The sequence below is a fragment of the Lytechinus variegatus genome, chromosome 18, assembly GCF_018143015.1.
Source record: "Lytechinus variegatus isolate NC3 chromosome 18, Lvar_3.0, whole genome shotgun sequence".
In the NCBI taxonomy this organism is placed as follows: domain Eukaryota; kingdom Metazoa; phylum Echinodermata; class Echinoidea; order Temnopleuroida; family Toxopneustidae; genus Lytechinus; species Lytechinus variegatus.
Window position 1 is genome coordinate 1,666,712 of NC_054757.1, and position 25,378 is coordinate 1,692,089.

General features: G+C 36.5%; 2 protein-coding genes and 1 long non-coding RNA gene across 3 annotated transcripts; 1 reads left to right on the forward strand and 2 right to left on the reverse strand.

The window, feature by feature from the left end:
• Window positions 1-2,757: 2,757 nt before the first annotated feature.
• LOC121432118 lies at window positions 2,758-25,378 on the reverse strand. The gene is made up of 3 exons (XR_005972181.1): window positions 24,854-25,378; window positions 8,305-8,581; window positions 2,758-8,107 (listed from the first exon to the last, which is right to left on the reverse strand). It is a non-coding gene; the product is annotated as an uncharacterized LOC121432118 (long non-coding RNA).
• Window positions 9,228-12,705, forward strand: LOC121432115. Its single transcript, XM_041629972.1, has 3 exons — window positions 9,228-9,718; window positions 10,525-10,752; window positions 11,332-12,705. The coding sequence occupies exons 1-3, from the start codon at window positions 9,432-9,434 to the stop codon at window positions 11,498-11,500; spliced, it is 684 nt and encodes a 227-aa protein (XP_041485906.1). The 5' UTR covers window positions 9,228-9,431; the 3' UTR covers window positions 11,501-12,705.
• Window positions 12,934-24,629, reverse strand: LOC121432114. The gene is made up of 11 exons (XM_041629971.1): window positions 24,146-24,629; window positions 20,223-20,859; window positions 19,483-19,581; window positions 18,874-18,952; window positions 18,196-18,436; window positions 16,911-17,448; window positions 16,381-16,567; window positions 15,769-16,014; window positions 15,297-15,468; window positions 14,864-15,012; window positions 12,934-14,514 (listed from the first exon to the last, which is right to left on the reverse strand). Exons 2-11 carry the CDS (start codon window positions 20,844-20,846, stop codon window positions 14,339-14,341), a joined length of 2,511 nt encoding a protein of 836 aa, XP_041485905.1. The 5' UTR covers window positions 20,847-20,859; window positions 24,146-24,629; the 3' UTR covers window positions 12,934-14,338.

Below are 25,378 nucleotides of genomic sequence, written 5' to 3' on the forward strand. Positions count from 1 at the left end.
TTTTCCCTGCCCACCAAGTATGTCTGCCCCTCTTCCACGCTCTTCTGCCTTTTTTTACGTGTTTTTGTTTTGAAGTTATGTGGAGGTCTTTCATATTGATAGTATTGACTCCATATCTTTTCCATTGAACCAGAATATCTGGCTGGGTTGTAGAATGGAAATGGACAAGTGGAGAACCACATTTACTGTATAAATTATATATTTGTATTCAACCAATTGAGTGTCTGTTGTTGGCATCTTCCTCCCTTTCAAGAAGTGCACAGTTGCACACGTTTTATCAGGATCGATGTCCACAATTCTATCTTCAAGCAAATGTTTTGCTATAAGTAACAAAGATTTGCTCCGTTTCCATATTGTTAACCACATTTACTGTAGAAATTATGTATTTGTATTTAACAAATTGAATGTCTGTTGGCATCTTCTTCCCTTTCAAGAAGTGCACAGTTGCACATGTTTTATCAGGATCGATGTCCACAATTCTATCTTCAGGCAAATGCTTTGCTATCAGATACAAAGATTTGCTCCGTGTCCATATTGTTAACCACATTTACTGTAGAAATTATATATTTGTATTCAACCAATTTAGTGTCTGTTGAAATCTTCCTTTCAAGAAGTGCAAGTAGCACATGTTTTATCAGGATCGATATCCACATATATGGACTCTTGTCCCCTGCCTCTCGCTTGTCCATAAACTCGACATGGACAATATCCTACTTTCCTCCTCCAATAGTGTGTACGTGCAGTACTGTGCACTAAATCCTGGCGAGTCGTTCCTCGTATCACCTACATAAAAGAGTAAAGAAAAAAGTTTTCAATGAAGATGACTGCAGAAAATTGTATTGTTGAGATCTCAGCTGTAAAAAGAGAAAGGAAATATAATAAAACTTTGATTTTCCTTCTGAATGCACAGTTTCTTCCTCTTCACAACAAACGTAATACTCAATAATAATGAGTCAATATTCAAATAAATGTTTACTCACCACACACCACAACATCTTTCTCCTTGAGTTCATTGCCCTTCTCGCTTAAATAGTTGTTGAAGGTGTCCTCCACCTCTGGGCAAATGTAGTGGCTCTGCATCGAGTGGAAAAGCCTGCTGGAGATAGGATGCAGGCCCATCACCTCCAACATGTGCCAGACCTTTAGGAAATTGTTGCCCGATACAAATATGGAGGTGGCTAACTTTACATCCCCTACATGGGTTCTGTTAATTGTTTCCTGGATGCAAAATCTATCATTGTGACCATTGCTGCAAGTCTATGGAAGGAAAGTCCAAATAATCCCTTTAAAAAATCAATTGAGTCTACTAGTCTACTTTTATTTTTTTTATATTTATGTTACTGATTAGCCTCATTACACCTCATTTTTAGTTCATCAGCAACAACATCTGAAACTTGCTTCCCACTGAACTATTTTTAGTACATGTACTCACCTAAAATTTCCAGATTTCGCACGTGCCAATCACATTTTCGAATATGTGCCACGGCCCCCCTCTCTGAATTTCATTGATGATTATTTCGAAATTTTCAAAAAAAACAAAAAAGTGAACAGAAGAAAAAGAATCGTGGAGATATGGAATATGATAAATATTACAATAACAGTTAATTAGAGTGATATAATATGATGAACTAGTAATTATGGCACCTTTGATTGGATGATTCTTGAAAATTGATGTGATGGGAGCCGTCTTGTGTAGATCCATGATGAGAAATGACGGACGAGCTGGGTCTTGTTTTCATTGTAAGTTTGAAGGTTCATTTATTAATGGGGGTGACTTGAACACATCGGTAAAATTATCAGTAGAAACAAATAAAATTTACCTCTATATCATTAACATTAATTTTACCTCTACTAAATCATTAACATCCATTAAAGTATAGCAGACCTTCATACTATACTTACCAACTCGATATGCCCTGATGTTCCCGATTGTTTATTTTATTTTGGTTGGGCTCCTATCACACGGTATTTACTCCTTGCTTCACCAACAAGCACCTTTAATGCTCCTTCTGTAGCTAGTAACAACCTTGCCTTCTCTGCCCTCTCCGGAATATGCCCTTTGACTGTTTCAGAATAAAAGTCGACTTTAATTATGTGATCTATAATTGTATTATGGCATCTCCGTAACCTTCACAGCACATTGCATATTTTCCCTGCCCACCAAGTATGTCTGCCCCTCTTCCACGCTCTTCTGCCTTTTTTTACGTGTTTTTGTTTTGAAGTTATGTGGAGGTCTTTTTTCATATTGATAGTATTGACTCCATATCTTTTCCATTGAATTAAAAACATGCATGCAATGAGCACAATTTATTTTGTTGTCATTGGATATCAGTATGTTTGCTTGGATTCTTGTCTTTCAGCAATACCTGAATTACGCGAAAGAGTCGAAAGAGATCTGGAATCGGAGAGGGGAGAGATGAATCGGTATGAAATAGAAGATTACAGAATCAACCATTTTGAAAACGAACAAGGTAGAGCTGAACCCATTGTTAGAGGAAGAATGAAAGCCAACGTTGACTTCTGGAAATTAATAGGAGCCACAGAAGAAGTAGTGAAAATGATTCAATTTGGTTAAAAGATACCCTTTCTTGAGACACCCCCTCCAAAAGTGTTTCAAAATAAGAAATCAGCCCTTGAGCACACAGACTTCGTTCCTGAAGCTGTTCTTGAACTATTGAATAAAGATTTGATCTCCGAAGTGAGTTCTGTTCCAGAATACGTCAACCCTCTTACAGTTTCTGTTCAAAATTCTGGCAAGAAGTGCCTTATCTTAGATTTAAGATATATTAATCAATACGTTTGGAAACAAAAGGTATGCTTTGAAGACTGGAATGTAGCACTGGAATACTTTCAAAAGGGTGACTACATGGTTTCCTTTGACCTTAAGTCGGGATATCACCATATTGATATATTTGAAGAACATTGTAAATATTTGTTTCAGTTGGAACTTCAACGGAATTATTAGATATTTCTCTTTTAAGGTACTTCCTTTTGGCTTGTCCTCTGCTCCATATATTTTCACTAAAACAATTAGACCTCTTGTCAAGCATTGGAGAAACAAACATGTTTTTGTAGTTGTATTTCTAGATGATGGATGGATTAGAGCATCCTCCTTCAAGAATGTGAAGATATTGCCACAGCAGTCAGAAATGACTTATTGAATGCGCGTTTAGTGCCTAACGTAGAGAAGTCAGTATGGATACCTACTCAGAAAATTGATTGGCTTGGTTTAACTTGGGATTCTAAAAGTGGCACTTTACATGCATCAGATCAGAGAATTGTCAATATTTTGGATTGCATAAACGATATGATCACAGAATTACCACACACTACCGCTAGAAAGTTAGCGGCCTTTATAGGTAAAATTATTTCCTTGCTACCTGTAACTGGGCAGATCGTACAGTTGAGAACTAGATTTTCTTCAATTGCTTTTCTGCCTCCTCTCCGGAATATGCCCTTTGACTGTTTCAGAATAAAAGTCGACTTTAATTATGTGATCTATAATTGTATTATGGCATCTCCGTAACCGTCACAGCACATTGCATATTTTCCCTGCCCACCAAGTATGTCTGCCCCTCTTCCACGCTCTTCTGCCTTTTTTACGTGTTTTTGTTTTGAAGTTATGTGGAGGTCTTTCATATTGATAGTATTGACTCCATATCTTTTCCATTGAACCAGAATATCTGGCTGGGTTGTAGAATGGAAATGGACAAGTGGAGAACCACATTTACTGTAGAAATTATATATTTGTATTCAACCAATTGAGTGTCTGTTGTTGGCATCTTCCTCCCTTTCAAGAAGTGCACAGTTGCACACGTTTTATCAGGATCGATGTCCACAATTCTATCTTCAGGCAAATGCTTTGCTATCAGATACAAAGATTCGCTCCGTGTCCATATTGTTAACCACATTTACTGTAGAAATTATATATTTGTATTCAAACAATTTAGTGTCTGTTGTTGAAATCTTCCTCCCTTTCAAGAAGTGCAAGTAGCACATGTTTTATCAGGATCGATATCCACATATATGGACTCTTGTCCCCTGCCTCTCGCTTGTCCATAAACTCGACATGGACAATATCCTTACTTTCCTCCTCCAATAGTGTGTACGTGCAGTACTGTGCACTAAATCCTGGCGAGTCGTTCCTCGTATCACCTACATAAAAGAGTAAAGAAAAAAGTTTTCAATGAAGATGACTGCAGAAAATTGTATTGTTGAGATCTCAGCTGTAAAAAGAGAAAGGAAAAATAATAAACTTTGATTTTCCTTCCAAGTGCACAGTTTCTTCCTCTTCACAACAAACGTAATACTCAATAATAATGAGTCAATATTCAAATAAATGTTTACTCACCACACACCACAACATCTTTCTCCTTGAGTTCATTGCCCTTCTCGCTTAAATAGTTGTTGAAGGTGTCCTCCACCTCTGGGCAAATGTAGTGGCTCTGCATCGAGTGGAAAAGCCTGCTGGAGATAGGATGCAGGCCCATCACCTCCAACATGTGCCAGACCTTTAGGAAATTGTTGCCCGATACAAATATGGAGGTGGCTAACTTTACATCCCCTACATGGGTTCTGTTAATTGTTTCCTGGATGCAAAATCTATCATTGTGACCATTGCTGCAAGTCTGTGGAAGGAAAGTCCAAATAATCCCTTTAAAAAATCAATTGAGTTTACTAGTCTACTTTTATTTTTATGATATTTATGTTACTGATTACCCTCATTACACCTCATTTTTAGTTCATCAGCAACAACATCTGAAACTTGCTTCCCACTGAACTATTTTTAGTACATGTACTCACCTAAAATTTCCAGATTTCGCACGTGCCAATCACATTTTCGAATATGTGCCACGACCCCCCTCTCTGAATTTCATTGATGATTATTTCGAAATTTTCAAAAAAAACAAAAAAGTGAACAGAAGAAAAAGAATCGTGGAGATATGGAATATGATAAATATTACAATAACAGTTAATGAGAGTGATATAATATGATGAACTGGTGATTATGGCACCTTTGATTGGATAATTTTGGAAAATTGATGTGATGGGAGCCGTCTTGTGTAGATCCGTGATGAGAAATGACGGACGAGCTTGGTCTTGTTTTCATTGTAAGTTCGTTGAAGGTTCAATTGTTAATGGGGGTAACTTGAACACATCGGTAAAATTATCAGTGAAAACAAACATAATTTACCTCTATATCATTAACATTAATTTTACCTCTACTAAATCATTAACATCCATTAAAGTATAGCAGACCTTCATACTATACTTACCAACTCGATATGCCCTGATGTTCCCGATTGTTTTATTTTATTTTGGTTGGGCTCCTGTCACACGGTATTTACTCTTTGCTTCACCAGCAAGCACCTTTAATGCTACTTCTGTAGCTAGTAACAACCTTGCCTTCTCTGCCTCCTCTCCGGTCGACAGGGTTTTATGCAGGCCTGACACACTTCTTGTTTCATGCTCCTCCTCCTCCGCTTCACTTTCTATGCCGAATACTTCCTCCCCCACATCTATTCATTGCAGGGTCTTGGCAATAGCTCTGCAAATAGAATGTCTGTTGTTGGCATCTTCTTCCCTTTCAAGATGTGCACAGTTGCACACATTTTATCAGGATCGATGTCCACAATTCTATCTTCAGGCAAATGCTTTGCTATCAGATACAAAGATTCGCTCCGTGTCCATATTGTTAACCACATTTACTGCAGAAATTATATATTTGTATTCAACCAATTTAGTGTCTGTTGTTGAAATCTTCCTCCCTTTCAAGAAGTGCAAGTAGCACATGTTTTATCAGGATCGATATCCACATATATGGACTCTTGTCCCCTGCCTCTCGCTTGTCCATAAACTCGACATGGACAATATCCTTACTTTCCTCCTCCAATAGTGTGTACGTGCAGTACTGTGCACTAAATCCTGGCGAGTCGTTCCTCGCATCACCTACATAAAAGAGAAAAGAAAAAAGTTTTCAATGAAGATGACTGCAGAAAATTGTATTGTTGAGATCTCAGCTGTAAAAAGAGAAAGGAAAAATAATAAAACTTTGATTTTCCTTCCAAGTGCACAGTTTCTTCCTCTTCACAACAAACGTAATACTCAATAATAATGAGTCAATATTCAAATAAATGTTTACTCACCACACACCACAACATCTTTCTCCTTGAGTTCATTGCCCTTCTCGCTTAAATAGTTGTTGAAGGTGTCCTCCACCTCTGGGCAAATGTAATGGCTCTGCATCGAGTGGAAAAGCCTGCTGGAGATAGGATGCAGGCCCATCACCTCCAACATGTGCCAGACCTTTAGGAAATTGTTGCCCGATACAAATATGGAGGTGGCTAACTTTACATCCCCTACATGGGTTCTGTTAATTGTTTCCTGGATGCAAAATCTATCATTGTGACCATTGCTGCAAGTCTGTGGAAGTCCAAATAATCCCTTTAAAAAATCAATTGAGTCTACTAGTCTACTTTTATTTTTTTGATATTTATGTTACTGATTACCCTCATTACACCTCATTTTTAGTTCATCAGCAACAACATCTGAAACTTGCTTCCCACTGAACTATTTTTAGTACATGTACTCACCTAAAATTTCCAGATTTCGCACGTGCCAATCACATTTTCGAATATGTGCCACGGCCCCCCTCTCTGAATTTCATTGATGATTATTTCGAAATTTTCAAAACAAAAAAGTGAACAGAAGAAAAAGAATCGTGGAGATATGGAATATGATAAATATTACAATAACAGTTAATTAGAGTGATATAATATGATGAACTAGTAATTATGGCACCTTTGATTGGATAATTTTGGAAAATTGATGTGATGGGAGCCGTCTTGTGTAGATCCATGATGAGAAATGACGGACGAGTGAGCTGGGTCTTGTTTTCATTGTTAATTAAAGTTTGAAGGTTCATTTATTAATGTGGGTGACTTGAACACATCGGTAAAATTATCAGTAGAAACAAATATAATTTACCTCTATATCATTAACATTAATTTTACCTCTACTAAATCATTAACATCCATTAAAGTATAGCAGACCTTCATACTATACTTACCAACTCAATATGCCCTGATGTTCCTGATTGTTTATTTTATTTTGGTTGGGCTCCTGTCACACGGTATTTACTCCTTGCTTCACCAACAAGCACCTTTAATGCTCCTTCTGTAGCTAGTAACAACCTTGCCTTCTCTTCCTCTCCGGAATATGCCCTTTGACTGTTTCAGAATAAAAGTCGACTTTAATTATGTGATCTATAATTGTATTATGGCATCTCCGTAACCTTCACAGCACATTGCATATTTTCCCTGCCCACCAAGTATGTCTGCCCCTCTTCCACGCTCTTCTGCCTTTTTTTACGTGTTTTTGTTTTGAAGTTATGTGGAGGTCTTTCATATTGATAGTATTGACTCCATATCTTTTCCATTGAACCAGAATATCTGGCTGGGTTGTAGAATGGAAATGGACAAGTGGAGAACCACATTTACTGTAGAAATTATATATTTGTATTCAACCAATTGAGTGTCTGTTGTTGGCATCTTCCTCCCTTTCAAGAAGTGCACAGTTGCACACGTTTTATCAGGATCGATGTCCACAATTCTATCTTCAAGCAAATGTTTTGCTATAAGTAACAAAGATTTGCTCCGTTTCCATATTGTTAACCACATTTACTGTAGAAATTATGTATTTGTATTCAACAAATTGAATGTCTGTTGTTGGCATCTTCTTCCCTTTCAAGAAGTGCACAGTTGCACACGTTTTATCAGGATCGATGTCCACAATTCTATCTTCAGGCAAATGCTTTGCTATCAGATACAAAGATTCGCTCCGTGTCCATATTGTTAACCACATTTACTGTAGAAATTATATATTTGTATTCAAACAATTTAGTGTCTGTTGTTGAAATCTTCCTCCCTTTCAAGAAGTGCAAGTAGCACATGTTTTATCAGGATCGATATCCACATATATGGACTCTTGTCCCCTGCCTCTCGCTTGTCCATAAACTCGACATGGACAATATCCTTACTTTCCTCCTCCAATAGTGTGTACGTGCAGTACTGTGCACTAAATCCTGGCGAGTCGTTCCTCGTATCACCTACATAAAAGAGAAAAGAAAAAAGTTTTCAATGAAGATGACTGCAGAAAATTGTATTGTTGAGATCTCAGCTGTAAAAAGAGAAAGGAAATATAATAAAACTTTGATTTTCCTTCCAAGTGCACAGTATCTTCGTCTTCACAACAAACGTAATACTCAATAATAATGAGTCAATATTCAAATAAATGTTTACTCACCACACACCACAACATGTTTCTCCTTGAGTTCATTGCCCTTCTCGCTTAAATAGTTGTTGAAGGTGTCCTCCACCTCTGGGCAAATGTAGTGGCTCTGCATCGAGTGGAAAAGCCTGCTGGAGATAGGATGCAGGCCCATCACCTCCAACATGTGCCAGACCTTTAGGAAATTGTTGCCCGATACAAATATGGAGGTGGCTAACTTTACATCCCCTACATGGGTTCTGTTAATTGTTTCCTGGATGCAAAATCTATCATTGTGACCATTGCTGCAAGTCTGTGGAAGTCCAAATAATCCCTTTAAAAAATCAATTGAGTCTACTAGTCTACTTTTATTTTGATAATATTTATGTTACTGATTAGCCTCATTACACCTCATTTTTAGTTCATCAGCAACAACATCTGAAACTTGCTTCCCACTGAACTATTTTTAGTACATGTACTCACCTAAAATTTCCAGATTTCGCACGTGCCAATCACATTTTCGAATATGTGCCACGGCCCCCCTCTCTGAATTTCATTGATGATTATTTCGAAATTTTCAAAAAAAACAAAAAAGTGAACAGAAGAAAAAGAATCGTGGAGATATGGAATATGATAAATATTACAATAACAGTTAATGAGAGTGATATAATATGATGAACTGGTGATTATGGCACCTTTGATTGGATAATTTTGGAAAATTGATGTGATGGGAGCCGTCTTGTGTAGATCCGTGATGAGAAATGACGGACGAGCTTGGTCTTGTTTTCATTGTAAGTTCGTTGAAGGTTCAATTGTTAAAGGAGACATACGAAGAATCTAAAGTATTTTAGAATCAGTTTTCGCAGTCATTATTGTAAAGGGGAAGTATTTTTAATCAGATTCATAACTTCACTTTTCAAAATAATGATCCTTGCACCGGTATAGAGTTTGCAGAAATCAGCTCTCAAAAATGATTTATTTTCATGCCATATTTCTGCCTTCGTCCCGTCCTCCGGTGAGCTCCAGTTTGAGTGACGTCACACAATAGATCGGTGATCAGCTGAGCTAGCTGCCAGCTGCAGCAGAAATCCTCACATCCATTCACTTTGCGTGTACTTTGATTTTGTCTCAACCGGTGCCGCTGGTACGGTATTGCGAGCAAAATGACGGCTGTTGATGAGGAAATTGAATTTTTGGATATGGACATTGACATCAGTGACGAAAGTGATTATAATGACAGCGATGACGATGATGATGGGGAAGTAGGAGAGCTTGAAGGAGAAGAAGAGGAAAGACTCGTTGATGAACGAGATCAAATTCCGCAACCTTACCAGCACGAACCAGAGCCTGTGCAGCCGCCGGAACCGGGTGCGATACCTCTCGGTGATGGTGTGGGCTTTCGTGGAAACAGAGACATTACTCGTCTCGACCCAAGGAATACCGATAACTGGTAAGTTTCACTCTATCACCATGCCTATTATTTTTTCTTGATAGTTGCAGCCAAGTGAACTAGGATTTGGTCTGTCTGTCTCCAACATCAAATTGCTTTGATATTTTGAAGTTACTTTGAACTTTGAGTTTGATTGTATGATGGTCATTATTCATTGGGCCCCAATCTGCACACCTAACAATTTGAGTGAAGATTTAACATGAATTTCTTTTATTTCACAAAATCTTTTGGTTAATAGTGTTCCTTATATTATTACGAGTAAGTGTACCAAATTTCTCATTAAAAAATGAAAGCAAATATGAGATTTTCTTGAAAAAAAATTTTCAGAATGAAAAAAATGGTACCTCAAGTCAAGGCCCCATGTCTGCGCACTCATTCTTTTTGCACACGATTCTGGGATTTTTAATGACAAAAGCTGCATTTTTAGGCCATCACATTAAATGCCCTGAATTTATTATTTTTCCACCATTTTGAGTCGGATTTTTTTTTAATGAATACCTGTCTATGTATTGCCTGTGTAAAGTTCGCGCTCGTTGCGTATCTTCTTTTACTAGAATCGCGCAGATACGTGGGTAGGCAGACTTGGGAGACCGCGCAGACATGGGGGAACTGACTTGTACCATGCCATGGTTTGGGCAAGTATAGTTTGTCTCAGTCAATAACCATGTTTCTCTCTTCTGACTTATTGCCATTGGGCAGTTTTGATACTATTTTTAGTGTAAATGCGCTACCGGTATGTCAAGTCAATGTGATGTTTAATTTGTTTATTTACTTTTTTTCGTGTGTGCTTGCCTATTTATATACAGGTGTCAGTGCGGCCATTGCGAGATTTTACCGTCGTTCAATGTTGGAGACTGTCTCTGCTGCAGAGAAATTGCAGAGGTGGCAAAAGAGGGGGAAGGCGTGGAGTGCATCACCCAAGCTCGGGATTTTTATCCAGCCATACTCAACCCCGTAACATTGTACATTGCATGGCAACATTTCACGGAAAGGTGGCGAAGGCAGGCAAGAGCATTTGGTGCTCGAAACAATGAGTAAGTTAAAAAATCAAAATATGTATATTGATTCAACTAATTATATCTACGTGTAGATCTATGTCTCAATATTTAATTTTTTAATCTTGTTTGAGTCTGAATATAAACAGCCTCTAAGATCACCATCCATGAGCCAGAGAACACGAAATAGATTTACATGGGAGTCAGCAGCTTCTGTACATGTACCTGAATTGTAGAGCAGCAGATACCTGTACCGTTGCCTGTTAATATTTCCCATGACTTTTGATAGGGATGGAGTACATGAAATGGTTGTATAAATTTGATAGTTCATAATTTTTTATTGTAGAATTATACGTGAATAGGCTTACATGTACATTGATCTTTTTTTTTTGTAACTAGATTTACTAAATGGTTGTACATATATTTGATTGCTGTTTGTTCATGCTATTCTTTTATCAACAAATTATTAGCCTAGAATTACAGATGGATCTAGGCTTACATTAATCAGGGATTTTCAAACTAATTTAGCATACAGGTTTTTTGCAATTCTGGCCAATGAATCTGTAAAATGTTTTTATAACATTTCTTTTTTTCACTATTGCTTACACGTACATACAGGAAATATCGATATGTTGCCTATCGCCAATTTGTTAGGTGGTGCTGGGGCATCTTGGGCAAAGACATCAGAGTACAGCTCCCTGCTTGCGTCCAGGCCATCATCAAGAATACATATCCAGATGGAAATAACATCTATCGAGGTACTGTGCTGAGACGGCTGGAAATTTGATTCACAAACTATAACGTTTTTGTGTTCTCTCTACATGAATTTGCTGGACTCATTTTCTGTGATACTTTTTTCACCTTTTTTGTATAAGTTGCAGTGTTCTTTTTACATTCCGGTAATGGTAATTCTCTTATAGTTATTAATAGATATTTATAACATGTACCAATCTTTGTCCAAATAAGAAATAATGTACAGTAGGACTATAGAAATCTGCATGACATCATGGGCAAAATTCAGCTACATGTAAGAGTTAAAAATGACTTGCATAATATGGATCTTTGTAATTTTGATACAATTTTCATTGTAGTACCATGAGAACCTTTATTATGATTGATTAGCCATGTGGTAGTTGGCAAAACTGCCAAGTTACTTTGAGAATATTCTTTTTGTGTAAAGACTTGTGATTTTTCAACATATCGCTTCAGAACAACTCAAATTAAGTCATAGGACACAGTGATGCAAGAATCATTCATCAGTCTTAGATTGGGGGGGGGGGGGTGCAAGTACAACTTATGCTCATACATGTACATGGAAAAAAGGTAGCAAAATTGCTGAAATCAGGAAATCTACATTTTCATTATATTTTTTAATGAACAATACATGCAGTACAGTGTATTTACTGCTTTGTTTCTCTCACCTATTATGAATTTCCTCATTTCAGCTTGATGATGGAAGACTTACCACAGATACTCTTGTTTCTCTTGCCATGTAAATTTTGTAGTTTTATCTCAGGTATACAAGTTGGCCAAATGGTATACTGTCAAGATCTTTCAACTAATGTAAACCAAATATCATTACTAGATATTATCAATCAGCATTAGAATTTTATAATTAGGTAAAGTATGTTGATGACTTTGCCTTTTCATGGCAGCTGGTATTGTTCTTGAGGTGTAAAGAATTTATGGAACAATTTGGTTCTAAGTTCAAACGGATATCTTTACATGTAGGGCCTACATGTGTCTTATAAATACAAACAGCTTTCCAATTCATGTTACCTGTGAATCTGAACTGTTATTCCTTTTTTCCCCTTATGTTCTTTCATGGATATTTCATAAGTCTATTTCAATATATATTATGAAGTACATGTACATATTATTTTCATATATTTGTATTTATCTTTTTTTTGCAATATGATGTCAGACTTGCTGCAAATAATCTTGTCACATAGATTTTGCGGTGTTTAATCAGGGTTTTTCTTTTGTAACAACTAAGCCAATATTTATAACATGATAAATACACGATGACCTATTTTTTCAAATTGCCAGTTAACATTGGGGTATATTTTTTTTCAAATATGACATTTTCAGAATATATCTGCAGAGAATAGAAAGCTTTATCATACTATCAAACTCACTAGTAGAACGGATATGAATGTATGAAATGTATTGTGAAAGGATAAATGTACTTGTGAACAAAAAAAAAAAAAATACTATACATAAATACAAAAATAAATACTAATAACTTTGATATGAAATCATTTATTCAACTGCCTCCATCAAAGTGCTCTTTTACATACCAATCAAAATTTAGCAGTCTTGCCAATTCAACAAAGTGTAGATGTGGTTACAAATTTTATCAAAACAAGGACCATTCCATTTGTTTGACAACACAAACTGGTTTTTAATGCAATGTAACACCTTGCTTCTAGCCAGTACTTCCTCCTGATATTATCAAGCAATGTTGTATTATTCACAACAGACTGCCTACACTTTTCTTACATACAGCTACTTGTATATTCTATTACTTTGGCAGAAGTACTCCCACGGATATTCACATCATCAAAATAACAAAAAATTGAAAACACATTTTTTATCAACAAATCATACAGTTTGGTCAAGCTTTATCATAATAGTACAGGCAGAGGCTGCCATATCTATGCTGTTACACTAAGTTAGATGTAAGGAGACAGGAATTTTTTTCAGTGCCAAAAGATTTGTTCATATGCTGAAAAGTATGTAGGTTCACAACAATAGAAGCCGGTATGGGCCAGTCTAGCCCACACAAACTAATTGACCTGTGCTGGCATTTAAATTGAAAAAAAAAAATCATGTATATACATTATACAGCTAACAAAGACACCACAGGAAAAAGTATACCTATTCACAGCAGACTTTTCCAGCTAACACGGGCATTGCTCAACAAATGTGATTTCCCTACTGAATTTGAATGATTTATGAATATTTCATGCATATGAATGTGCTTAGACTGATGTGTAATATGAAAAACATCTGCATGAGAAATACCTGTTTGTATAGCTAATAAGCTCCGGTAATTCAGTGCATAGAATCAGCATAAACCATGGTTCTAAAGTTACTTTTACTGACCATTATGGGTCACAGTTTGATCTTTGATGGTAGAGAGAAAATACAATGTACTATTGTGCAAGTACAATGTAGATTGGTGAATTTTTTTTTAACCTTTGCTCACAGTAACAAGATGACACCCCAAGTCAAATTACTATCGAAAAGAAATAGAATCAACGGATATCTCTGTAATACCCCTGAAATAGAATTTAGAATATATCTTTCAGTTGTCTTGTCCTGCCTATCACATTATCATGACATTGCCACACTTATTAATATTTACAAATGCATACAAATCAAGACTACAACTGAGGATGAATGACATAGTTGGACTTGGGAAAAGCAAAATAACTGTCGAGAAAAATATAAACAGAGCTAGTCAATCTAATTAGCTTGATCAGGGATTTTTCTTTTCAACATTTCATACAACACTAACTGATGCTTCAAACAAACTAATGGTTCCAGCAGTGATAAAAGACAAGTGAAACTTTCAGTAATAAAGGAAATAGTATTCTAAACACAGTCGATTCTATTCCTTCTATTCCATGGCAAATCGATGATGTGCTAGTGCCTTCTGAATAGCCTCCTCCCTGTCTGGCCTCTCATATTTCGATGACAGTGGCGGTTTGTTTTGCAGCTCTTCCATTTCAGAGCGGAGTTTCTGCTTTCCAGAAACGAGTCGTACTGTCTCCACCATCAAAGCATTCACATACTCTATATTGGGAATGAAAATTGTAGAACAGTTTTCTGGTTAGATGACAATACTGATAAAGTGGTGACAATGTCTTATTTGCATTTATTTATATGGCTCTAGGTAAAGATATTCCTTCTGTGATACTAGACTATGCATAGTGCCATGTTTAATTACCTTCAGACTTTGAAACACTGTGGGATGTGCATATGAAATGCAGTGTTAGACAAAACAAAAGATGTGTAGTAATTCACAAAAAAAAAAAATTACACAGATTGATACAATTAAATACTTCCATAAAATCTTTTGAACAGTATTTCCTACATGAGACATAACTACTTTGATTCATTAGTCATTAATAAATAAACATACCAAAAGTACATGCAGTTAGCACCTTGCTGACAGTTTGACGACCTTCTTTGGCTTTCTGATAGGTGACACGGTAGATTGGTGACCCATCAGACTTTGTTGCTTGAGAGCGGTCTGAATTCTCGTTCCAGTGCAGAGCTGCAAGATACAGTCTGTAAAAAAAATAAAATAAACAGAAGTCTTTATAGAGAAATATTTTTGAAACAGTATCAAATAAACAGTGTCTCCTGATTCCTTATTTGTATGAATATTTTCTTGAATTCATTTTTAACATGTTTAAAAAAAATCAATCTTGAGGAGCATTTATGTATTCTACAGGAAAAAATAAAAAGAGAATGGGAGAAAAATAGAAAAAAAATAAAAGCAAAGAATAAAAGGACTCTGGTATTTGAAGTAGGTTTAGGATCTGGTGACAGCTGAAGGAATATTATCTCACCTGCATTTCATCCCAGCATAAGAGTATGCCAGCATCTTTGGACACCAGTACAGGAGGACGCTATGGAAGGATTCCACCGAACTGGTTTGTGCGAGAGGTGACATTTTCTTCATGTCATTCAGCAGGCGAGTTTTCAGCAGCTCTTCAGACAACTTCTCATAGACTTTTGTTCCTACATGACATAACAATTGAGTAATAAAACATTTATGACATTTGGAGGAGAATTCATAACATAAATACTCTAAATTATTAGGTACAAGTGAATCTCCCTAATTTAATGACCTTGATCCACAAAAATCTGTTAGACTTAGAACACTGAAAAAATAACCTTGGATACGATGTTGACATCACTGTAACAAAATTATATCTCACTTCCAAATTTCAATGATTTGCTCCAAATTTAATACTGGTAACTTTGTGAGATGTATAAGTTTCAACCCCTTCTCCCACCCCATACTGAAGCTTCACTTACCTTCTCTCATCCATTCACGTGGAGGGTATTCATCATCATGGCCGCACTTAGGATACACGCCTTCATGAACATGCACATCTCTCATGTGGTTGAAGACAGACTTGTATTTCGATACCATCATATTCCCATCCCCATCCGGAGTAGATGCAGCAGACCAGTATATGTGGGTGATCATCGACTGCTTCCACATGTGAGCTACCTCGCAATTCTTCAGCTTTGATACAGCTGTGATTTTCTTCCTCACTCCTGTAAATTAATGCATTTATAGTGGTCATTATTCTAAAATATCAATCTGTAACTTCAAAAATTTTCACTATTGAGTAAACACAACATTTTCTGATTTAAACATGTGCTTTCTTATATGCATCATATAATGGTCCAATCAGAGAAATGCTTCAATTTCAAACTCATGCATTACAATCCTATTTCTTTAGTAGATCCAGCAATGCTGTGATAAAGCTGGGATAATAGTTACAGTTACAGCTTAGACATATCAGCACTGTATAAATGTTGCATACTGTTATCATTACCACTGTCATTATTATCATATACACATATAATCCTTGTGAAAAACTTTTTTATCAATAATTGGCATGGATGTCAACAACTTACCTTTTGCGATATGCCAAACATCATAACGGTGATCAATCTCTGGGTATGTCTCCCGTAACCACTTAGCCACCGAGGCATGTCGATCTGTGATGAGGGTTCCTACCTCCACTCCCATTCCATAAAGCTTCGCCAATCCCCTCGCCAAACCTTCTTTCTCCATGGCGTTTGAACTTGTCACCTCATTGCTCTAAAAATATTGGAAAAACAAACTTTGGTCAATTCAATTTCAAGTTTTTCTTTTACTGGCTGATGAATATTTCATTTGATTGAACAAAAAAATATATAGTTTATTTTGACATGAAGTAATTACAATTACAACAAATGTTTTCTTGACATTAAGAGGCATTACTGAATATAGATTACATTTAAGCATCCAATTTCTAGCAAAATAACCCCATATACAATACATTGAATATGCTCATTTGCCCTCTCTGCGTGAATTAGAGATTATCCCTGGGTAAGCTTTAATACATGAGTACCGGTATTGTAACACTAATACATATATAAACTTCTTGTTATTGGCATATTACCTGCACAAGCTCCACATCAACGATCTTCTTTGTTTTCATGTCCATAAGGGCATAGCTGCCATATTTGGCAGAATGGCCTGGTGAGTCAGCACGGCCGTCTCCTCCCAAGATCAGTTTTTCCCCTCTTGACTCTCTGAGGAGAGACCTTTGCTCTCGTTCATACACCCTAATGATGGCTGGCTGTAAGTACGTAGATTGATATTCCAGGAAGGTGTTGTTTGTGACTGCCTTCAAATTCATATGCTGGAATACTCGCAATACTTTGGTTGGACTGGCTCCACCGTACAAAATGGCTGCAGACAACAGCAAATTTCCAGCAGAAACATTCCCAACTCTTGGTTGACTGTGCCACTCCTTAATCCTACAGCACTTCAGACATGTTTGCCTGATCTTAATCTGTGAGCCAAAAGATCTAGGGCATATCTTCTCAACCTGCACATCACTAGAAAGACAACTGAAGCAACTGTTGAACAAGGCAAACAGGTTGGATTCAAATACTATGTACTTTTCTTCTTTCAGTACATCATCTGATTTGGTCCTGCAAAGAAAAGAAAAAAAGTGAAGATACTGTACTAGTGCCTACATCATGTAGATGGAACTTGACTGTACATAGGTTTTATCTTGTCATGATAAAAAAATATGTTATAAATTATATATAATGTGAAATACTGAATTCTCACAAAATCTGAGCATGTCACTCCCACACGAACAAAGTCCAAAATTGATTTGTATAGGGGTCCATTGCAGGAAAGTCACTATTACAGGAAATTCTTTGAAATTATTGATTCTGATTGGCTTTTTAGCATTATAAATATAAAATATTGGATGGCAGTGTTACTATAATAGTAACTTTTGGCTAACAGGTCCTATCTACATGCATGAAGTGATACTGAGAAAACAAAAGAATCTATGACCCACAACATTTTAACTGGTGAACTCCAAATCTTGTCATACACTTATCGCACACCTTTATGCATACATAAACACAATTGAAACTTTTATGTCTGACATTTTTCTATTTACAGACAGAAAAAATGAAAGACAGTCAAACAAGCCAAAAATGGGCTGCAACCAACAGTGTTGGATGGAAGAAATGGATGTACATGCCAACTCAATTGCATTGACATTAAACTTTTTTCAGGTGTCAAGAATTCACTTTCAAAATTCTAATTACACTAGGTATTTCTAGTATTAAACAGAGTAGACAGTTACAATAACTGCTAATGGAAGGGACATCTTTCTTCAATTTAACATAATTTAGAATTCCAGTTATAAAGCTGCTTACACTTTGTATGTTTCCTCATCTGATGAGCTTCTATTTCTTTTGGATGTGCCTGGCTTGTAGGTTGGATCTTTCTTCTCATCCGAATCTGAACCTATCTCAAAGTCTGGATCCTCATCAGGTTCTTCATCCAGCATATCCTTGTCCTGTGTATTAGTTGTCTCAGTTTGAGTACCAGCATCTGAAATCTGAAGGCCTACTGGATGCTGACTATGTGTCTTCTGTGTCATGTTTACTTGAGTTCCTGAAGAAGACATAAACCATCAAATTATTATCAAATATTACAAGCTAAAAAGAAACATCTATGGAGATCCATGTATAGGAATATGCTGGCCTCATGGTATATGAATAAGGACATTATTACGATTCAGGTTTTTTGTCAAAAGTAGTACTACTATTATTATTATTCCAGTGGTTATTTATATTACATTTATTGGTAGTTCAAACTCAACGGATCACAAAAAATTATATTCATTAATCTGAATATCTAACAAACTCAGAGGCACAATCGACTTATATCTATTATTACCACTCTTTCTGGACATTGAAAGAACCTACATATTACAAATAAAATGATACATTCATGTTATACCTAAACTATAATAAAGACAGAATAAAAAAATGCTGTAATTTATTGTTCTTTTGAATATGATACCGATACGGGTAAGTTAATATTATTACCTTTTGACATGGTCTTCGGCTTTACATGAACTTTGCAGGAACGTTTCTGTACACGAATTCCAACTTTGCGATCAGCAGTCTATTGAAATGAAAAAAATTTCATGGAAATTAATCATGAGTTGCAAAAAAATTGTTCTGCTTGATTTCACCAATGCTAGTACTGGTAATCAAAAGTTATTACATAAGCTTGGTTTTAAAACATTTGTGTCTGTATTTCTTGTAATATAAAAATAAATCATTTGATTCAGCTAGGGTAGCCATTTTCAGCTCTGAAGAGCTGTTCTCCCAGCGAGCCCTGAATAAGTACTCTCCTAATACATGTATGCTAAGCACTTGACAAGAATGAAGCAAGTATCCAGTATTTTTCAAGTCATTGGTATAGTCAATCAGCTATGACAAAACCCACAGTATCCTCTTCATGAGGCAGGTGTTCTATCACTGAGTACCAATTTCTCATATAACAGTATTAAGATAAAACTGTAATCAAAGGAATTGTATGCTGTACATATATGTACATGTGAAGACCTCGGTTCTTGTAAAGTGGGCAATCTTTACAAATCTGAACTTGACCTTCATATGATATGCAATGATAACCTGTACAATACTTACTCTGACGCCACACTGTTCTCCTTTTGAGCGATCAAGAATGTCTTGGGCTTGTTCTTCCTCTGCTTGTCTGGCATATTCAATGAACAGTGCATCAGCTTCCTGAAGCAGACACAAGAAAAAAATGTTAATTTTTAAATTTTCATTTCCATAATGAAAAAACGGAGGTGCCAAAAAAATAATTTAAAAAATGTACATGTAGTTTATATTTATTCTATACAATTCATGAAGTTTATTGTGGCTGATCTAATTAAGAGTGGTGAAAACTAAATGAACAGGAGAAAACTCTAAACATCCAGACATACGATCTCAATTGTCTGATCCCGTCAATCTTCCTTATTAAACATTTGTACATACATGCAGGTACCGGTACATCATGGATCAATAATGACACCATTCAAATGGCCAAAGAGCAGTAAAAATCTGCCACACCGTTGAATTTGGTCTGAATTCCTGTAAAAATAATTTTGTCATAGCCATTTTCAGGAAGATACATGTACATGTTTACATACACATATTTCCTTCATATTTTGGATTATTGTATCAGAGTAAGGGGAAAAGGATGTTACCTACAGGTCTGTCAGACAAGTAAAAAATAGATGAATTCGCATGTACTTGCTGACCACATGAGCATGTCCAAGTAAGCACAATTGTAAATGAATATATGTAATTTTTTTTAGTTTCAAGATGGCATCTACATACGTGTTGTTCTGTAAATCAAAAGTCTTAAAAATCAGTCTTACTCTTTTTCTGATGTATATGGATTCCTTGCGGCTTCGCTTTGGCTTATCAGGACCAAGGGCCAAGAGAGACGCACTTTGGAAATCACTTGAAGGTGGTGCATTAATGGCAGGTGTAGGTGGTACTGAACAGCTGGCACTGGCGACCTCAGAGCATGGACTATCCGCTGTTGATGTGCCTGAAGGTGGTATTGATCCCAAAGACAGAAGTGAAGATGGTGAAGGCAAGAACCAGTCGGATGGGAATGGCTGTACAGCAATATCCAAAGAAGGAGAAGAACCAGCCTTTAACGATGGTGGTCGTGTCCTTAGTCTTCTCCTATACATTTCTACTTGTGTTGGCTCGTAGTCTTCAAGCAGGAAGTGGCCACTACATACAAATATTTTTGCATATTGTTTTGCATCTTTATAGTCAAATTTTCTTTTTCTCCCAATGAAAGCAATCCACTGTTTCTGAATGCTATCAAATCGTTCTTGCCCTAGTGGCATCTTTCCTGGCATTTGGTGCATAGCGAAACCCTGATATATGGTATTCCCGCATCCATATACGATGCACCGGCTACCAGTTTTCCTCTTCTTTTTGCCTTCTTTAGGTTTGCCGTGGTTGCCATTTTCTGATGATTCCATCTCCAAAGCACACCTACATGAATGACAAAAATAAAGGGGGGGTAAAAGTCTACAGGGCTACACATAATTCACAAGATGCGGGGGATGTATTCCATGAAGAAAAACAAACCCTGAAAAGCCAAAAAGGTCATTGTCAATTAAAATTTAACCATCACAGTCCTGTTTAACTCACAAAAATGTAAGAGAACAAAGAAGTTTAGTTTAAGCTGAGGGTACACTACAGTGTATGTACTGTGTACATACATTGTACAATTACATGTAGCTACATGTAGTCTGCTAATGTTACAGCACATGAACAATAACTTATAGTTTGACTGAAATCAATTTTACAAAATGATAAAATTCCAAATGTAGAAATGTAAATTGAATAGTAAAGAGAAGTACTGGGAAACCATCCCAAACCCCCTTCTTTTTTAGCATCTTGCAACTCCTGTAGAAATTATAGCAGCACAATTTTCTACTGCACCAAGCTTTTAAAACCAGTTTACATATACATGCACATACATGTAGGACACTTTTTATGACCAAGTTAATGAAGTTTAAGTTACATGTATATAGGCTGACTGTATTAAAGGCATTACTCTGTTTTTGGTTCAAGTGGAAATACATGTACCCTAAGATTTAGAATGCGCCTTTTCATACTTTCCAAAACTATTACTTTTATAGTTACAATTAACTCATCTATTTGTAATGCTTGTGTTGGATTTGTAAACTATAGGCCTAATCTATATTTCAAATTCAATTAGCTATTTTGTTACCGCAGATTTTTGGGTTTTATTCATCATCTCAAGTTAGCACAAAACCAATTATTTTCATTGATTAAAAATAATCACAGCAAAATGAAAATGAAATACAAATAAATAAATGAATTTGCACGTTTAGTACCATCTTAGTTTTGCACCACATTTTTTTTTGCTGAAATTCATACACGTTTTCCTTACCATACATAATTTTTAAAAAATTGTCACGTAATGTGAAATCATGAGGGGTCACAGAGATTGCCGCACATTTCGATATTTCAAGTTTGGATGAAATAAAACTGGAAGGGGGGGGGGGGTTGAAGGAAGAGGGAGAAAATGTGAGAAAATAAAAGAAAGCATACTAACTGTAGGCTATATATATAAAAAAAATTTGGGCCTAGCTAGATTACCAAGAAGTTAGACTGACATCCATTTTGGGGTTGTCTCGCTGTGCTAGATGACCTGAAATTGATGACAGCCCCCATATAAAAAATAACTTGGCACAAAGAAGATCATGTATGTCTGAAGGTGTCTTTCCAAGGACTAATTCTTTGTATCGCCCAAATCAGCTTTGTGAAACAGTTAAGCGATATCTCGTTCTTACGTAGAGTGGTTCAACCAAAGACCATTTCATGAAACAGGACCCAGGGCCCAGGGGCCCAATTCTCAACACGTGGACAAGTTAATATCTTTATCCACCAACCACAGAAATGGTTCCAAGCTTACTAAACCTGTTTCTCAAAGGCTTCCTAACTAGAATACCTTGATATTGATACTATCGGTAAAAAGCGCAGCTGAGACGTAGCCTTCATCACAAAATAGCATAATTTTCATCAAAAAGAAAAATTATAACAAAATTGCAAATATTGTGATGAATTGAGAAATACATCTTTTCAAAATAATAGCACAGGTAAATTATGCATCGTACACATCAGGCCATCAAGACTGGAGCAAACAATTGCTGAGAAAATTGAATCATGAATAATTAATTTCATGACTAAAAAATCACTTATGGACGTTGTTGTTCAATTTTAATAATTTACGAAAGTAAACCATAATGGTTTTCTTTGTAAAATGATTATAATTATAAGGTATTTTATGATTTCAAACATCATCAAAATATAGTTTAGCACAAACTTTTTAAACATTTGATGCCAAAATATATGATTTGACGAATTCCATGCATAAATTAGAGGGGTCTAAAAACGACGAATATGAGTTCAATTAAGGATGGCCTGACGTGGTACAATTTTTTATTGAATAAATTATTTTACTCTCTCAAAATGAATGATTTTGTGGTGTTTTACCAACAGTTTTAATAATTTCTTTGCATTACAATTATCATTGAATGTATTATCCCACTTGTTTCGTGATGTAATTTCAACCGCTATTATTGATTACGTAAGATTATAGTTTTCAAATTTCTAGGCAACTTTGCACGTCATTGTCTACCCACGCGATGCCACTATGTCACTAAGAAAGAAGTTGTGACAGGTTCGGAGTTGTCATAAATATTTAGTGAGGTTGTTGTACCCGAACTTGGCAAAGAGGGCTTCATGAAATGGTTAGCGGACAAGTAGCTCACTATCTCCGATTTAGTCAAGGATTTAGACTTATGACGGTGTTGAGAAACGGGCCCCTGGTTACTACAATGAGTGCATTTATCTTCAGCACTCAGTCTCTGGAAGAATAAAAACCACTCTTATTTCGGTCAGAAATCAGGATACATCCCCCTGAAATTTTGTCAAGCTTCGTGGATGCGTGGCATTCTCTTCACAAGAATGCTAAATCAGAAACTGTAATTTAAAAATTCCTCTGGAACGGCAGATTTTTCACTCTAACCAAGCCATGACCCATGGACATGCTAGTCGGTTTAAATTACGTTAGAAATCTAAAAATCTGCTGATTAAAAATAGAGTCTAAATCTAGCAAAGCGTGTCTAATAAAGTTAATTCTTAGTTCATTCGACAACATGGACCCCATGGAGCTCCGGCCCGTTTCGCGAGGATACTCCTAAAATGGAAAAATGGGGTCGCAATAGCAATAGCATCCCAAATGAAAGGGGAAAATATAAATTACATGGATGAAGGTCTATTGCGACACAGAATCAATCCTGACATCAAGGTACAAACTGGACCATCAAAAAAAAGTTCTGTATCACTCGTTCTCCTTCTTAATTCAAAATTGAAAACAAAATGGACTGCGACATGGACTCATTGGATTTGGAGGTCTAACTTTTCCTATTTTTGAGGGTCCAGTTTGTCATGTTCGTGCCTCGATGACAGGATTTTGTGTCACGACTCACGATAGACCTTCCACCTACAGGTATGTTCGTTGGGGTCAGACCCCAACGAACATACTGTACTCTGTAGTAGTTGTAGACAGTCTGACAGTGTTTAAAACTTAATTTCAATGCCTGCTTGCTAATAAAAAATAATCAATGCATGATTCAAAAATTATTTTAGATCTAGAGTCAATAAAATCTTACAATCTAGATCTGTATCAGTCACCTGACCTGAATGCATCGTCAGAACAAGTACAAATTCCAAACATGCTTACCTTGTAATCAAACAGCGTAGCGTGCAGCATCGGCTCCCCCGCAGTACCCCGGCAGCCAGCAGCGCATAGCCCGCTACAGCTTGGGGTTTTTCAACATACACCACTGGAATCTGTACTGTAGTGAACTTGTGAAGCAACACAACGAAGACTTCCAAATCCAGAGGTCAAAATCACACTTTACAAGTTGACAATTCAATTAAAAAGTGTGCAGTAACACAATTAGTGTTCAAAAACAGGAATCCGACGTCACATTACACGAAAAATGGTAAATTTGGACAATAAATACAGATCCAGCAAAAGGCAGCAAACTAGGGGAATCAATGCAGTATGGAGAGAGAGATGAAGAGCGGTTGATTGTGTGACGTCATTATTGTCGACCGTTTTCGACTGCGAAATATCGTTCGTCTGGGGGGCTGAGAAGGGCCTTTTATAATTACATTTCTTGCATTTCCCCGATATCTATAAAACTTTTTAGTGACGTATTTGTGTTAATGAAGACAAGACCTTTCCATCCATATATCATTCGCCCATAATTATCACTTTCGTGATTTTTCTTCGTATGTCTCCTTTAATGGGGTAACTTGAACACATCGGTAAAATTATCAGTGAAAACAAACATAATTTACCTCTATATCATTAACATTAATTTTACCTCTACTAAATCATTAACATCCATTAAAGTATAGCAGACCTTAATACTATACTTACCAACTCGATATGCCCTGATGTTCCCGATTGTTTTATTTTATTTTGGTTGGGCTCCTGTCACACGGTATTTACTCTTTGCTTCACCAGCAAGCACCTTTAATGCTCCTTCTGTAGCTAGTAACAACCTTGCCTTCTCTTCCTCTCCGGAATATGCCCTTTGACTGTTTCAGAATAAAAGTCGACTTTAATTATGTGATCTATAATTGTATTATGGCATCTCCGTAACCTTCACAGCACATTGAATATTTTCCCTGCCCACCAAGTATGTTTGCCCCTCTTCCATGCTCCATTAAAGTATAGCAGACCTTCATACTATACTTACCAACTCAATATGCCCCGATTGTTTGTTTTATTTTGGTTGGGCTCCTGTCACACGGTATTTACTCCTTGCTTCACCAGCAAGCACCTTTAATGCTACTTCTGTAGCTAGTAACAACCTTGCCTTCTCTGCCTCCTCTCCGGTCGACAGGGTTTTATGCAGGCCTGACACACTTCTTGTTTCATGCTCCTCCTCCTCCGCTTCAC